The 18,063-nt window shown below is 43.5% G+C and overlaps 1 protein-coding gene across 5 annotated transcripts in view; it reads left to right on the top strand.

Annotated features, from left to right (window-relative positions):
• LOC139421600 (BAR/IMD domain-containing adapter protein 2-like) overlaps positions 1-18,063 on the top strand; it is a 134,385-nt gene that overhangs the window by 106,688 nt on the left and 9,634 nt on the right. For all 5 annotated transcript variants that reach the window (XR_011635653.1, XM_071172654.1, XM_071172651.1 and 2 more), the window contains exons 7-14: positions 1,550-1,702; positions 3,127-3,402; positions 10,186-10,353; positions 10,897-10,966; positions 11,239-11,440; positions 11,860-11,928; positions 14,888-15,041; positions 16,740-16,780. Coding sequence is in view for 4 of the 5 variants with exons in the window: in XM_071172654.1 (XP_071028755.1) it covers positions 1,550-1,702; positions 3,127-3,402; positions 10,186-10,353; positions 10,897-10,966; positions 11,239-11,440; positions 11,860-11,928; positions 14,888-15,041; positions 16,740-16,780 (1,133 nt within the window). In the remaining variant the exon portion in view is untranslated. The remainder of the gene's footprint in view (positions 1-1,549; positions 1,703-3,126; positions 3,403-10,185; positions 10,354-10,896; positions 10,967-11,238; positions 11,441-11,859; positions 11,929-14,887; positions 15,042-16,739; positions 16,781-18,063) is intronic.

Genomic DNA, 18,063 nt, shown 5'->3' on the forward strand with positions numbered 1-18,063 from the left:
TCGTTCCTTTCGGTTCTAATCAGCCTCGTTCCTTTCAGTTCTAATCAGCCTCGTTCTAATCAGCCTCGTTCCTTTCAGTTCTAATCAGCCTCGTTCTAATCAGCCTCGTTCCATTCGGTTCTAATCAGCCTCGTTCCTTTCAGCTCTAATCAGCCTCGTTCCTTTCGGTTCTAATCAGCCTCGTTCCTTTCAGTTCTAATCAGCCTCGTTCTAATCAGCCTCGTTCCTTTCAGTTCTAATCAGCCTCGTTCTAATCAGCCTCGTTCCTTTCAGTTCTAATCAGCCTCGTTCTAATCAGCCTCGTTCCTTTCAATTCTAATCAGCCTCGTTCTAATCAGCCTCGACTGATGAAGCTACGGGAGAATAGGGTATTATGATTGAATATGATTGTTGTGAGATTTCTGTATTGTGTGTGGATCGAGAGTGAGAGAGCGGTCTCATTAGATACTGTCTGTCACTCACACTGTAGAGATATGATACAAGTCAATAACAATGGCTGACTGGCTGGGAGCTCCACTCTTGTCTGTGTCTGTGTGTGTGTGTGTTGGAACAGAGTCATATATCTGATCCCCAGTGTGTCGGAGATGAATAAACTCTCTTTCCCAGAATGAGTGTTCTCACATGGGAATGCCACTGTTATTACGGAGTTCATTATCAACACACAGACATACAGTGGGGCAAAAAAGTATTTAGTCAGCCACCAATTGTGCAAGTTCTCCCACTTAAAAAGATGAGAGGCCTGTAATTTTCATCATAGGTACACTTCAACTATGACAGACAAAATTAGAAAAAAAATCCAGAAAATCACATTTGTAGGATTTTTTATGAATTTATTTGCAAATTATGGTGGAAAATAAGTATTTGGTCACCTACAAACAAGCAAGATTTCTGGCTCTCACAGACCTGTAACTTCTTCTTTAAGAGGCTCCTCTGTCCTCCACTCGTTACCTGTATTAATGGCACCTGTTTGAACTTGTTATCAGTATAAAAGACAGCTGTCCACAACCTCAAACATTCACACTCCAAACTCCACTATGGCCAAGACCAAAGAGCTGTCAAAGGTGGCTGACTAAATACTTTTTTGTCCCACTGTACCTGACACTGTTATTACGAAGTTCAATATCAACACACAGACGTACCTGACACTGTTATTACGGAGTTCATTATCAACACACAGACAGACCTGACACTGTTATTACGGAGTTCATTATCAACACACAGACAGACCTGACACTGTTATTACGGAGTTCATTATCAACACACAGACAGATCTGACACTGTTATTACGGAGTTCATTATCAACACACACAGGGGCACAATGGCTGTTTACAACACACACAGACGTACCTGACACTGTTATTACGGAGTTCATTATCAACACACAGACAGACCTGACACTGTTATTACGGAGTTCATTATCAACACACACAGGGGCACAGTGGATGTTTACAACACAGTTTACATGGACTTAGTTTTTTGTCCTAACATCTAAAGGTGTGTTTTGGAGGGCCACTGTCTCACCTCTTGTCTCCTGTGTTTTGTCCTGTAGTTTGTGGAGACCATCAGCAGTAAGCAGAGTGAACTGGACACCTTCATAGCAGAGGGCTACAAGACTGCTCTGTCTGAGGAGCGCAGGAGGTACTGTTTCCTGGTGGACAGACAGTGTGCTGTGGCCAAGAACAGCAGTGCCTACCACGGCAAGGTAAGGGTTAACACAACTGGCTCTGTGGGGTGGTTGTGTGTGTGTGTGTGGGGGGGGGGGGGGGGGGGTTGTTGTCGTCCAGGTGGCAATGTAAAATGCATGGGTTTGGTATCTGTCTGTCTCAATGGTGTAATCAGTCATATTTTCTGCTGTTTATAATGGTCATATAACTGAATGATGAGCCTATACTTCTCTGTAATATAATGTGTGTGTATATATACATATATATTGTGTGTGTGTATATATAACTCTGTGACCTTGACCTGGGGTCATCTCATCACAACTCTATTTGTCAAAACTGATTTAAGGTATCATCCCAAATGGCACCCTATTCCCTATGTAGTGCACTACTTTAGACCAGGGCCCTCTTTGAAAGGTTACCATTTGGGACATAATATATGACAGGCTGTTAGGAGATGTTCTGGCTTCATGATAGATCCAGTTGATATAATATTCATAGTCTATTTCATTGCTGCATATGAATAATACCGTATTTCCTGAGAAACGTCATGGAGAGGAGGATATGTAAAGAGGTTGTACAGGTGTGGGTGGATGGGTGGGTGTTAGTGCAGCTGTTTCCTGGGATCACTAAGGAGGGAGGGTGTGTGTGTGTGTGTGGCGGACGGGGCGACAAGTACGTACAAACACACACACTGCTGCTGACCATTTCTAGAACATGGAGTCCAGTGGTTTAATCAGCATGGGGGTGTGTGTGGGAAGAGCTCAAAGGCTGTGCTGAAGAGTCCTCTCGGAGGGGAAAGAGAGAGATGCACACAGAGAGAGAGAGACGGAGTGAGTAAGAGAGACTGGCGAGCGAGAGAGTACAGCTGCCGCAGCGAAGCATCTAGGTTGTGGTCTGAGTCACCTGGGACTCATTGGTGCAGCCTGGTTGGTTCTACACACACACACACACACACACACACACACACACACACAGGGACACACACAGGGACACACACAGGGACACACAGGGAAGCTGCTCTGCTCTCTGGGATGAATGGGGCTGAATAGAGGCTGTCTCTTAAATGGCACCCTATTCCCTACATAGTGCACTAGTTTTGCCCAGAGCCCATACAAAGTAGGGTGGGAATAGAAAGCCATTTGGAACCCAGAGAGAGAGGGAATATAAGAGAGGAACAGAACAGGAATGTTGGAGGGAGAGTGAAAGTTACCATGAAAGATGACTGGAGATCTTCAAGGTGATGATGTGTGTTAGATCAGAAGACGTTGTAGTCAAGACGACAAGGATCTAAAGAAGTGGATCTCTAAATCTTAGTCGTGTGTTATAGCTTCCATCTCTAGAGAAGTAGATCTCTAAATCGTAGTCATGTGTTACAGCTTCCACGTGTTACACTAATCAATGACTGTTGTCTATAGACTCATCTGGTGTGTGTTGACTTATTGATTGATCTCTATCTGTCCAGGGTAAAGACCTGCTGACCCAGAAGATCCCAGTATGGCAGCAGGCTTGTTCAGACCCCAACAAGCTACCAGAGCGGGCCATGCTCCTAGCCCAGCAGATGGGCTCCGGGTCCAGCACGGGCACCGCTTCCCTGACCATGGGGGGCTCCAGCCCCCTGAACACCTCCAAGTCTAACCTGTCCAACCTGGTCATCTCTGACCCCATCCCCGGGGCTCAGCCACTCCCTGTCCCCCCAGAACTGGCTGTCTTCATGGGTGGTGGGCTGGGGCACCAGGCGGTGAGTGGTGGGCTGGGGCACCAGGCGGTGGGTGGTGGGGCTGGGGCACCAGGCGGTGAGTGGTGGGGCTGGGGCACCAGGCGGTGAGTGGTGGGGCTGGGGCACCAGGCGGTGAGTGGTGGGGCTGGGGCACCAGGCGGTGAGTGGTGGGGCTGGGGCACCAGGCGGTGAGTGGTGGGTCTGGGGCACCAGGCGGTGAGTGGTGGGTCTGGGGCACCAGGCGGTGTGTGGTGGGTCTGGGGCACCAGGCGGTGTGTGGTGGGTCTGGGGCACCAGGCGGTGTGTGGTGGGTCTGGGGCACCAGGCGGTGAGTGGTGGGTCTGGGGCACCAGGCGGTGAGTGGTGGGTCTGGGTGAGCGGGCTGGTAATGTTGATGTCTGGGGAAGGTTTCTCTCACTCTGTAGGTGTTGGGAATATTAATATTCAGCTGTGAATTGTATTGGTTTTTATTAGTTCCTACCAAAGCAGCAGCTACTCTTCCTGGGGTTTATTATGGATCCCCATTAGTTCCTGCCAATACAGCAGCTACTCTTCCTGGGGTTTATTATGGATCCCCATTAGTTCCTGCCAAGACAGCAGCTACTCTTCCTGGGGTTTATTATGGATCCCCATTAGTTCCTGCCAAGACAGCAGCTACTCTTCCTGGGGTTTATTATGGATTCCATTAGTTCCTGCCAAGACAGCAGCTACTCTTCCTGGGGTTTATTATGGATTCCTATTAGTTCCTGCCAAGACAGCAGCTACTCTTCCTGGGGTTTATTATGGATCCCCATTAGTTCCTGCCAAGACAGCAGCTACTCTTCCTGGGGTTTATTATGGATCCCCATTAGTTCCTGCCAAGACAGCAGCTACTCTTCCTGGGGTTTATTATGGATCCCCATTAGTTCCTGCCAAGACAGCAGCTACTCTTCCTGGGGTTTATTATGGATCCCCATTAGTTCCTGCCAAGACAGCAGCTACTCTTCCTGGGGTTTATTATGGATCCCCATTAGTTCCTGCCAAGACAGCAGCTACTCTTCCTGGGGTTTATTATGGATCCCCATTAGTTCCTGCCAAGACAGCAGCTACTCTTCCTGGGGATTATTATGGATCCCCATTAGTTCCTGCCAAGACAGCAGCTACTCTTCCTGGGGTTTATTATGGATCCCCATTAGTTCCTGCCAAGACAGCAGCTACTCTTCCTGGGGTTTATTATGGATCCCCATTAGTTCCTGCCAAGACAGCAGCTACTCTTCCTGGGGTTTATTATGGATCCCCATTAGTTCCTGCCAAGACAGCAGCTACTCTTCCTGGGGTTTATTATGGATCCCCATTAGTTCCTGCCAAGACAGCAGCTACTCTTCCTGGGGTCCAGCAACATTAAGGCAGTTATATACAAAATAAGAGGTTTAATGCAATCAGATAGGTAAAGGTGTCAGAGAGGTAAAGGAGTCAGAGAGGTAAAGGAGTCAGAGAGGTAAAGGAGTCAGAGCGGTAAAGGTGTCAGAACGGTAAAAGGTGTCAGAGCGGTAAGCGGTAAAGGAGTCAGAGCAGTTAAAGGTGTCAGAGCGGTAAAGGTGTCAGAACGGTAAAAGGTGTCAGAGCGGTAAGCGGTAAAGGAGTCAGAGCAGTTAAAGGTGTCAAATATATGAAGCACATGGAAGCATACAATATCTTTGAAGACGACAGAACAGACTCTAACAGAACTCTAGAAGTACATATCCTGAAGAAAATGTGGTGTGCACTCTAACTTGTGAAGGATCAGTTGATTGACTGATAGCCTGAACATGTGAACGTTGGTTTTGGTGCCTATAGCTTGAATGGTTCAAGACTTACTGTAGGTGGGTTATTTTTTGCAAATGTATGCAAATATATATAGTTAGTTGATCAAAGTTAAGAATTTGAATTTAGGATAGCCTGTACCTGTGAAAGTTGGTTTTGGTGCCTATAGCTTGAATGGTTCAAGACTTACTGTTGGTGGGTTATTTTGTGCACATTCATATAGTTACAGTTGATAACGATCTTGAAGTTAGGATAGCCTGAATGTTTTAAAGTTGGTCTTGTAGCTTATTTGGCCAAGGAGCAGGACCATTTGAAATACCTACCATTGTATTACTGCGGTTCTCATTCAAACCCATGTAAATGTAGGCACATTTTAAATGCTTATATTTGAAAAAATATATATAAACAGTATTCAATCTGAATGCGTGCAATCTAAGTTGGGTCAGTCTAAACATCTCTGAACAAACATTAGTTTGACATTGATCTCTTAAACGGTTTAAGAGCAGAGTCAAATCCAAAATATTCCCATTCAAGCCTATGGAGCTTTTATTGACATTTTAAAAATGGTTTCAGGAAGTGTAAACGTTATCTGAATGCAATGAATCTAATTGGGGTCAGTTTGGAGTTGACAGTTTAAACGGGGAAAGAGGAGATTAATCTAATTGGGGTCAGTTTGGAGTTGACAGTTTAAACGGGGAAAGAGGAGATGAATCTAATTGGGGTCAGTTTGGAGTTGACAGTTTAAACGGGGAAAGAGGAGATGAATCTAATTGGGGTCAGTTTGGAGTTGACAGTTTAAACGGGGAAAGAGGAGATTAATCTAATTGGGGTCAGTTTGAAGTTGACAGTTTAAACGGGGAAAGAGGAGATGAATCTAATTGGGGTCAGTTTGGAGTTGACAGTTTAAACGGGGAAAGAGGAGATTAATCTAATTGGGGTCAGTTTGGAGTTGACAGTTTAAACGGGGAAAGAGGAGATGAATCTAATTGGGGTCAGTTTGGAGTTGACAGTTTAAACGGGGAAAGAGGAGATGAATCTAATTGGGGTCAGTTTGGAGTTGACAGTTTAAACGGGGAAAGAGGAGATGAATCTAATTGCGGTCAGTTTGGAGTTGACAGTTTAAACGGGGAAAGAGGAGATGAATCTAATTGGGGTCAGTTTGGAGTTGACAGTTTAAACGGGGAAAGAGGAGATGAATCTAATTGGGGTCAGTTTGGAGTTGACAGTTTAAACGGGGAAAGAGGAGATGAATCTAATTCGGGTCCGTTTGGAGTTGACAGTTTAAACGGGGAAAGAGGAGATGAATCTAATTGGGGTCAGTTTGGAGTTGACAGTTTAAACGGGGAAAGAGGAGATGAATCTAATTGCGGTCAGTTTGGAGTTGACAGTTTAAACGGGGAAAGAGGAGATGAATCTAATTGGGGTCAGTTTGGAGTTGACAGTTTAAACGGGGAAAGAGGAGATTAATCTAATTGGGGTCAGTTTGGAGTTGACAGTTTAAACGGGGAAAGAGGAGATTAATCTAATTGGGGTCAGTTTGGAGTTGACAGTTTAAACGGGGAAAGAGGAGATGAATAGAAATGACATATTTTACCATTCAAGTCTATGGCCCGTTTCCTCCCCATTTGAAATGCATTAGGAGCTCATTTAAATATTGTTATAATTTAAAAAGTATCAATGCTACCCAAAATATTTCTTCAAGCAACCCGAGTTGGGGCAGTCTGGAAGTTGATTTCGTTTGAATAGTTTAAGTCGTTTAAGGGCTAATAATAATATGAGTATATAAGAAATGCAGAGAATACACACCTAATTACAACAAATGAATTGATACTCTTAATTTAAGCTTGGATTTCAGGCGAGTGTGTGTGTGAATAAATTGTCTCTGCTTCCTGAGTAAACAGACTAAATCAGCCTGTAGCCAGAGACTTCTGGCCCTCGGTGGGGGAACTAAACTACTCATTTACATATTACACTTTTAATGATGCAACTTATTAATTAGGTATTAAACTCGTGTAAGATGAGAAGTGGAGGCTTACATATGACCTATGAACAACACCTCTGTCTGAATATTAATTATCTAACTGGATCTTTGCCAAAAGCTTTTATCCATCATTTCACTTTCTGAATAAACCCCCAGGAAGTCAGTCAACAAACTGGTTAAATCGTCTCTGTGCTCCGTGGCAGAAGGTGAAGAATTGCAGGAAATTACCTCTAAAAGTTCTCTCTGCTGTCAAGAGGGGGGCCGCTAAAATGTTTTGCTCACAAAGTTGCTGCATGTGTGGGTGCGGAGGTGGGTACGGATGTGGGTGCGGATGTGGGTGCGGAGGTGGGTGCGGGTGTGGGTGCGGGTACGGATGTGGGTACCCCCATCAGATTTGATTTGGCCCCACCCCCCATCAGATTTGATTTGGCCCCACCCCTATCAGATTTGATTTGGCCCCACCCCCATCAGATTTGATTTGGCCCCACCCCCATCAGATTTGATTTGGCCCCACCCCCATCAGATTTGATTTGGCCCCACTCCATCATATTTGATTTGGCCCCACCCCCATCAGATTTGATTTGGCCCCACCCCCATCAGATTTGATTTGGCCCCACCCCCATCATATTTGATTTGGCCCCACCCCCATCAGATTTGATTTGGCCCCACCCCCATCAGATTTGATTTGGCCCCACCCCCATCAAAGTAGCCTGTCCCTGTTCTAGACGAAACATTGAACGCAAGACTGTATATGGATATACTGTAGCTTCTCCTACACAACCTACACACACTATAGATACCAGACTGTATATGGATATACTGTAGCTTCTCCCACACACACTATAGATACCAGACTATATATGGATATACTGTAGCTTCTCCCACACACACTATAGATACCAGACTGTATATTGATATACTGTAGCTTCTCCTACACAACCTACACACACTATAGATACCAGACTGTATATGGATATACTGTAGCTTCTCCCACACAACCTACACACACTATAGATACCAGACTGTATATGGATATACTGTAGCTTCTCCCACACACACTATAGATACCAGACTGTATATGGATATACTGTAGCTTCTCCCACACACACTATAGATACCAGACTGTATATTGATATACTGTAGCTTCTCCTACACAACCTACACACACTATAGATACCAGACTGTATATGGATATACTGTAGCTTCTCCCACACACACTATAGATACCAGACTGTATATGGATATACTGTAGCTTCTCCTACACAACCTACACACACTATAGATACCAGACTGTATATGGATATACTGTAGCTTCTCCCACACACACACTATAGATACCAGACTGTATATGGATATACTGTAGCTTCTCCTACACAACCTACACACACTATAGATACCAGACTGTATATGGATATACTGTAGCTTCTCCCACACACACTATAGATACCAGACTGTATATGGATATACTGTAGCTTCTCCCACACACACTATAGATACCAGACTGTATATGGATATACTGTAGCTTCTCCCACACACACTATAGATACCAGACTCTATATGGATATACTGTAGCTTCTCCCACACACACTATAGATACCAGACTGTATATGGATATACTGTAGCTTCTCCTACACACACTATAGATACCAGACTGTATATGGATATACAGTAGCTTCTCCCACACACACTATAGATACCAGACCGTATATGGATATACTGTAGCTTCTCCTACACAACCTACACACACTATAGATACCAGACTGTATATGGATATACTGTAGCTTCTCCTACACAACCTACACACACTATAGATACCAGACTGTATATGGATATACTGTAGCTTCTCCCACACACACTATAGATACCAGACTGTATATGGATATACTGTAGCTTCTCCTACACACACTATAGATACCAGACTGTATATGGATATACTGTAGCTTCTCCCACACACACTATAGATACCAGACTGTATATGGATATACTGTAGCTTCTCCTACACAACCTACACACACTATAGATACCAGACTGTATATGGATATACTGTAGCTTCTCCTACACACACTATAGATACCAGACTGTATATGGATATACTGTAGCTTCTCCTACACAACCTACACACACTATAGATACCAGACTGTATATGGATATACTGTAGCTTCTCCTACACAACCTACACACACTATAGATACCAGACTGTATATTGATATACTGTAGCTTCTCCCACACACACTATAGATACCAGACTGTATATGGATATACTGTAGCTTCTCCCACACACACTATAGATACCAGACCGTATATGGATATACTGTAGCTTCTCCCACACACACTATAGATACCAGACTGTATATGGATATACTGTAGCTTCTCCCACACACTATAGATACCAGACTGTATATGGATATACTGTAGCTTCTCCTACACACACTATAGATACCAGACTGTATATGGATATACTGTAGCTTCTCCTACACAACCTACACACACTATAGATACCAGACTGTATATGGATATACTGTAGCTTCTCCTACACAACCTACACACACTATAGATACCAGACTGTATATGGATATACTGTAGCTTCTCCCACACACACTATAGATACCAGACTGTATATGGATATACTGTAGCTTCTCCTACACACACTATAGATACCAGACTGTATATGGATATACTGTAGCTTCTCCTACACAACCTACACACACTATAGATACCAGACTGTATATGGATATACTGTAGCTTCTCCCACACACACTATAGATACCAGACTATATATGGATATACTGTAGCTTCTCCCACACACACTATAGATACCAAACCATATATGAATGTATGTACAGTATACTACTGTTGTTAATGTGTCATGTAGTGCACAGTTCCCCTAATGGTGGCCCATCAAATTTACAGTCTACAAATGATCATGTTCCGGCCCACCGATCATGCGCTCAATAATGTTTTTGTTGTTGCCTGCAGCTAAATCTAGTTGATGATCCCTGCTGTAGTGCATGTTTCTGAATGTATATATTCCATGTTTCCAGAGGCTGATGGGTTCAGATGGGATGTCCATGGTGAACGGTACGACAGGACTCCACGGAGAGGAAGAGTACTGGACAGAGGGGGGGGTGTCAGTCTCCCAGCTCCAAGGAAGACCCTCCTCCCCCCAGGCCCCTTCCCTACCCCAGGGACAGGCCCCCACCCAGAGACAGGTCAGCACAGAACACAGAATTACATAGATAGTATATACCGGTAGTATATTGTACAATTGCTTGGCGATAGGAATTTAAAATTGATATCCTCCAGGGATCCATCTTAGTGTCTGCTAATGCTAAAATGTTATGTAAATGTGTGTCTGTTAATATTCAAGTGGATGCAGATGATTCTGTAACTGTTGTTTCTACACTGGGTCAAAACAAGCAATGTGATTGGTTGAGAAGCGTTCTATGTGATTGGTGATCGCTTAGGTCACTTTGTTTTTGCCCATTCTAACGTTCAATTGAACAGTAACTGAATGCCTCGATGCCTGCCTGCCTGCTTTATAAAGCAAGCCACAGCTACGTGACTCACTGTCTGTAGGAGTGATCTATTTTCATGAACGGGGTAGTGTACCTAATAAACTGTCTACTGAGCACATATATATATATATATATATATATCACACACACACACTGTATGTAGATAATATACAGGTCATGTAGATAATATACATGTCATGTAGATAATATACAGGTAATGCATGTATCTCTATGCAGGTCAGTGAGCACTACTCCAATACCCTGCCCGTCCGCAGGCCCCAGCCTGCCAAGAACAAGACCTCTGTTGGTAAGAGAACTTAAGCTAACACTGCTAGTCTCTGGCAGATAACTGTATACTGTTACGTTACTGTCTGGTAAGAGAACCGTATGCTGCCAGCGTCACGTAAACAGGTTAATCTCCTCAAAGCAGATAGGAATAACAATGACGTTGTGAATCAGCTAGTCTTAGTAACCAAGTTAGCACCTAACATAGCATCTTCCTTAGTAAAAACTCTTCCAGGAGCCACATTGTGCTGTGTAGCGTGACACTGATGTCCCCCTTCTCCACCCTGGCCCCAGGTGAGACCCGTACCCTTCCCAGGTCTAGCTCCATGGCAGCGGGGCTGGAGAAGAACGGTCGTGCCCGTGTCCAGGCCATCTTCTCCCACGCGGCCGGAGACAACAGCACCCTGCTCAGCTTCTCTGAGGGAGACGTCATCACCCTGCTGGTCCCAGAGGCCCGTGACGGATGGCACTATGGGGAGAACGAGAAGAACAAGATGTAAGTGTCTGTCTGTCACAGAGACATGGACTGATAGCTTGTGTGTTCAGTAGTACATATCAATGGAGGCTGCTGAGGGGAGGACGGCTCATAATAATGTCTGGAACGGAGTCAATGGAATGGCATCAAACACATGGAAACCATGGAAACAATGTGTTTGATACCATTCCACTTAGTCCGCTCCAGCCATTACCACGAGCCAGTCCTCCCCAATGAAGGTGTCACCAACCTCCTGTGCTGCATATTAACCTGTAGACTGACATTCAGAACTGAGGATTTTGCGCAAGTCTTTGGTTAAACATCAATGCATGATTTCCACAGAAGTCAGAGTTAACCGCAGATCTCAAGAGGATTCAGATCTAATGTAGTTTCCAGCATGCGTCTTCATCTTAACTAATTTTACCTGTTTCCCCCCTCAGGCGTGGCTGGTTCCCCTTCTCTTACACACGGGTGCTGCCAGAGAGTGAGAAGGAGAAGCTCCAGGTGAAGTAAGTAGATAATATCCTAGCCAGTACTACACCGTTCAGGTGAAGTAAGGAGATAATATCCTAGCCAGTACTATACCATTCAGGTGAAGTAATTAGATAATATCCTAGCCAGTATTACACCATTCAGGTGAAGTAATTAGATAATATCCTAGCCAGTACTACACCATTCAGGTGAAGTAATTAGATAATATCCTAGCCAGTATTACACCATTCAGGTGAAGTAATTAGATAATATCCTAGCCAGTACTACACCATTCAGGTGAAGTAATTAGATAATATCCTAGCCAGTACTATACCATTCAGGTGAAGGAAGGAGATAATATCCTAGCCAGTACTATACCATTCAGGTGAAGTAAGTAGATAATATCCTAGCCAGTACTACACCGTTCAGGTGAAGTAATTAGATAATATCCTAGCCAGTACTACACCGTTCAGGTGAAGTAAGTAGATAATATCCTAGCCAGTACTACACCGTTCAGGTGAAGTAAGTAGATAATATCCTAGCCAGTACTACACCGTTCAGGTGAAGTAAGTAGATCATATCCTAGCCAGTACTACACCGTTCAGGTGAAGTAAGTAGATAATATCCTAGCCAGTACTACACCGTTCAGGTGAAGTAAGTAGATAATATCCTAGCCAGTACTACACCGTTCAGGTGAAGTAATTAGATAATATCCTAGCCAGTACTACACCGTTCAGGTGAAGTAAGTTGATAATATCCTAGCCAGTACTACACCGTTCAGGTGAAGTAAGTAGATAATATCCTAGCCAGTACTACACCGTTCAGGTGAAGTAAGTAGATAATATCCTAGCCAGTACTACACCGTTCAGGTGAAGTAAGTAGATAATATCCTAGCCAGTACTACACCATTCAGGTGAAGTAAGGAGATAATATCCTAGCCAGTACTACACCGTTCAGGTGAAGTAAGTAGATAATATCCTAGTCAGTACTACACCGTTCAGGTGAAGTAAGTAGATAATATCCTAGCCAGTACTACACCATTCAGGTGAAGGAAGTAGATAATATCCTAGCCAGTACTACACCATTCAGGTGAAGGAAGTAGATAATATCCTAGCCAGTACTACACCATTCAGTTGAAGGAAGTAGATAATATCCTAGCCAGTACTACACCATTCAGGTGAAGGAAGTAGATAATATCCTAGCCAGTACTACACCATTCTGGTGAAGTAAGTAGATAATATCCTAGCCAGTACTACACCATTCAGGTGAAGTAAGTAGATAATATCCTAGCCAGTACTACACCATTCAGGTGAAGGAAGTAGATAATATCCTAGCCAGTACTACACCATTCAGGTGAAGGAAGTAGATAATATCCTAGCCAGTACTACACCATTCAGGTGAAGGAAGTAGATAATATCCTAGCCAGTACTACACCATTCAGGTGAAGGAAGTAGATAATATCCTAGCCAGTACTACACCATTCAGGTGAAGGAAGTAGATAATATCCTAGCCAGTACTACACCATTCAGGTGAAGGAAGTAGATAATATCCTAGCCAGTACTACACCATTCAGGTGAAGGAAGTAGATAATATCCTAGCCAGTACTACACCATTCAGGTGAAGGAAGTAGATAATATCCTAGCCAGTACTACACCATTCAGGTGAAGGAAGTAGATAATATCCTAGCCAGTACTACACCATTCAGGTGAAGGAAGTAGATAATATCCTAGCCAGTACTACACCATTCAGGTGAAGGAAGTAGATAATATCCTAGCCAGTACTACACCATTCTGGTGAAGTAAGTAGATAATATCCTAGCCAGTACTACACCGTTCAGGTGAAGGAAGTAGATAATATCCTAGCCAGTACTACACCGTTCAGGTGAAGGAAGTAGATAATATCCTAGCCAGTACTACACCATTCAGGTGAAGGAAGTAGATAATATCCTAGCCAGTACTACACCATTCAGGTGAAGTAAGTAGATAATATCCTAGCCAGTACTACACCGTTCAGGTGAAGGAAGTAGATAATATCCTAGCCAGTACTACACCATTCAGGTGAAGGAAGTAGATAATATCCTAGCCAGTACTACACCATTCAGGTGAAGGAAGTAGATAATATCCTAGCCAGTACTACACCATTCAGGTGAAGGAAGTAGATAATATCCTAGCCAGTACTACACCATTCAGGTGAAGGAAGTAGATAATATCCTAGCCAGTACTACACCATTCAGGTGAAGGAAGTAGATAATATCCTAGCCAGTACTACACCGTTCAGGTGAAGGAAGTAGATAATATCCTAGCCAGTACTACACCATTCAGGTGAAGGAAGTAGATAATATCCTAGCCAGTACTACACCATTCAGGTGAAGGAAGTAGATAATATCCTAGCCAGTACTACACCATTCAGGTGAAGGAAGTAGATAATATCCTAGCCAGTACTACACCATTCAGGTGAAGGAAGTAGATAATATCCTAGCCAGTACTACACCATTCAGGTGAAGGAAGTAGATACTATCCTAGCCAGTACTACACCATTCTGGCTGGAACGATAATATGATCATGTCAATTTCAAAAATATATATTTCACCTTTATTTAACCAGGTAGGCAAGTTGAGAACAAGTTCTCATTTACAATTGCGACCTGTCCAAGATAAAGCAGTTCGACACATACAACAACACAGAGTTACACATGGAGTAAAACAAACATACAGTCAATAATACAGTAGAAAAATAAGTCTATATACAATGTGAGCAAATGAGGTGAGAAGGGAGGTAAAGGCAAAAAAGGCCATGGTGGAGAAGTAAATACAATATAGCAAGTCAAACACTGGAATGGTAGATTTGCAGTGGAAGAATGTGCAAAGTAGAGATAGAAATAATCGGGTGCAAAGGAGCAAAATAAATGAATAAATACAGTAGGGGGAGAGGTAGTTGTTCCATCTTCACGTTCAGTAAAGATTGATTTGATTGGCTGAATGATTGCTGTCCCCTCCAGTCTGCACCATGGGAAGAGCAGCAGTACCGGGAACCTGCTGGAGAGCGACATGTCTCTGCCCATGCCCGACTACGGCCTGACTGCCCGCCTGCTGGCACAGAGCCTGGCACAGAGCAGACCCAGGCCCTACAGCATGGCAGGCTTTACCACACAGGTCAGTGTTTGTGAGCGAACACGCAGTCGGACAGATGCTGACACACAGATGGATAGAGGCTGACACACACCAGGCCACGGCCCTACACCATTTTCTCTACACAACTGAAACAGACAGCCATAGACTTCTAAAGACACACGACAAACACAATCTCCCACTCAGAACACACCCTCTTCCCAGTAATGCACTGAGGTTGATTCAGTCTGGAGAGTAGAGGTGTCTGGTCTGATTGGCTATCTGGAGGACTCAAGACAGAATCTCCCACTCAGAACACACCATCTTCCCAGTAATCCACTGTGTGGTTGATTCAGTCTGGAGAGTAGAGGTGTCTGGTCTGATTGGCTATCTGGAGGACTCCAGACAGAATCTCCCACTCAGAACACACCATCTTCCCAGTAATCCACTGTGTGGTTGATTCAGTCTGGAGAGTAGAGGTGTCTGGTCTGATTGGCTATCTGGAGGACTCCAGTCAGTTTGCTGTATTGTTCTGTTAACACTATGTACTGTAAGGAGTAATACTGCAGGAGAACACAGGGATATAGAGTAGGAATGTGGCTCTGGCGCCATCTGCTGGAGGTTCTCTATCAATAACTGCTTTTATACGTGAGAGTTTCTGACAGTACATCTATAAAATAGACACTGTGAACATACACGACCATACTTGGAGCTCCCGAGTGGCGCAGCGATCCGAGGCACTGCATCTCAGTGCTAGAGGCATCACTACAGATCCTGGTTCGATTCCAGACTATCCCAACCAGCTGTGATTGGGAATCCCATAGGGTGGCGCACAATTGGCCCAGCGTTGTTAGGGTTTGGCCTGGGGTAGGCCGTCATTGTAAATAATAATTTGTTCTTAACTGACTTTCCTAGTTAAAATGAATTTTAAAAATGTAAAATGAAAATACAGTTACTCACAGTAATTGATGTATCATTAGGCCATGCTAATGTTATCTTTGTAAGGTGTTAACTATTAACGGCAGGATTTGTGAGATTTAGGAATGAGCTGTGTGTTAAGGAGTGTTCTAATGTAGGAATGAACTGTGTGTTAAGGAGTGTTCTAATGTAGGAATGAACTGTGTGTTAAGGAGTGTTCTAATGTAGGAATGAACTGTGTGTTAAGGAGTGTTCTAATGTAGGAATGAACTGTGTGTTAAGGAGTGTTCTAATGTAGGAATGAACTGTGTGTTAAGGAGTGTTCTAATGTAGGAATGAACTGTGTTAAGGAGTGTTCTAATGTAGGAATGAACTGTGTGTTAAGGAGTGTTCTAATGTAGGAATGAACTGTGTGTTAAGGAGTGTTCTAATGTAGGAATTAACTGTGTGTTAAGGAGTGTTCTAATGTAGGAATGAACTGTGTGTTAAGGAGTATTCTAATGTAGGAATGAACTGTGTGTTAAGGAGTGTTCTAATGTAGGAATGAACTGTGTGTTAAGGAGTGTTCTAATGTAGGAATGAACTGTGTGTTAAGGAGTGTTCTAATGTAGGAATGAACTGTGTGTTAAGGAGTGTTCTAATGTAGGAATGAACTGTGTGTTAAGGAGTGTTCTAATGTAGGAATGAACTGTGTGTTAAGGAGTGTTATAATGTAGGAATGAACTGTGTGTTAAGGAGTGTTATAATGTAGGAATGAACTGTGTGTTAAGGAGTGTTATAATGTAGGAATGAACTGTGTCATGATAATGCTCTTTTCCATTTCAGCCTGCCCTTGAGGACTATGACAGTCGCTTTGCTGCTGCAAGGTAAGAACCTTATTATCAACCTCCCTGAACTACTGACCTGGTAGTTACACTGAGTGGTATGAATGACTGATCACCATGCAGTATGAATGTGAACTACTGTACTGACCTGGTAGTTACACTGAGTGGTATGAATGACTGATCACCATGTAGTATGAATGTGAACTACTGTACTGACCTGGTAGTTACACTGAGTGGTATGAATGACTGATCACCATGTAGTATGAATGTGAACTACTGTACTGACCTGGTAGTTACACTGAGTGGTATGAATGTGAACTACTGTACTGACCTGGTAGTTACACTGAGTGGTATGAATGACTGATCACCATGTAGTATGAATGTGAACTACTGTACTGACCTGGTAGTTACACTGAGTGGTATGAATGACTGATCACCATGTAGAATGAATGTGAACTACTGTACTGACCTGGTAGTTACACTGAGTGGTATGAATGACTGATCACCATGTAGAATGAATGTGAACTACTGTACTGACCTGGTAGTTACACTGAGTGGTATGAATGACTGATCACCATGTAGTATGAATGTGAACTACTGTACTGACCTGGTAGTTACACTGAGTGGTATGAATGTGAACTACTGTACTGACCTGGTAGTTACACTGAGTGGTATGAATGACTGATCACCATGTAGAATGAATGTGAACTACTGTACTGACCTGGTAGTTACACTGAGTGGTATGAATGACTGATCACCATGTAGTATGAATGTGAACTACTGTACTGACCTGGTAGTTACACTGAGTGGTATGAATGACTGATCACCATGTAGTATGAATGTGAACTACTGTGGCGGGCCGGGCGCAGTGCGCGCTAACCAAAGTTGCCAGGTGCACGGTGTTTCCCCTCCGACACATTGGTGCGGCTGGCTTCCGGGTTGGATGCGCGCTGTGTCAAGAAGCAGTGCGGCTTGGTTGGTTGTGTATCGGAGAACGTATGACTTTCGACCTTCGTCTCTCCCGAGCCCGTAGGGAGTTGTAGTGATGAGACAAGATAGTAGCTACTAACAGTTGGATACCACGAAATTGGGGAGAAAAAGGGGGTAAAAATTCAAATTAAAAAAAATAAATACACAGCACTGACTAGACTGGGATATGAGAGTAAAAATAAAACTACAATGAACAAAAATATAAGCGCAACATGAGTTACAGTTCATAAGGAAATCAGTCAATTGAAATAAATTCATTAGGTCCTAATCTATGGATGTCACATGACTGGGAATACAGATTATGCATCTGTTGGTCAGAGATACCTTTAAAAAAA

Source organism: Oncorhynchus clarkii, chromosome 12 (assembly GCF_045791955.1).
Source record: "Oncorhynchus clarkii lewisi isolate Uvic-CL-2024 chromosome 12, UVic_Ocla_1.0, whole genome shotgun sequence".
In the NCBI taxonomy this organism is placed as follows: Eukaryota; Metazoa; Chordata; class Actinopteri; order Salmoniformes; family Salmonidae; genus Oncorhynchus; species Oncorhynchus clarkii.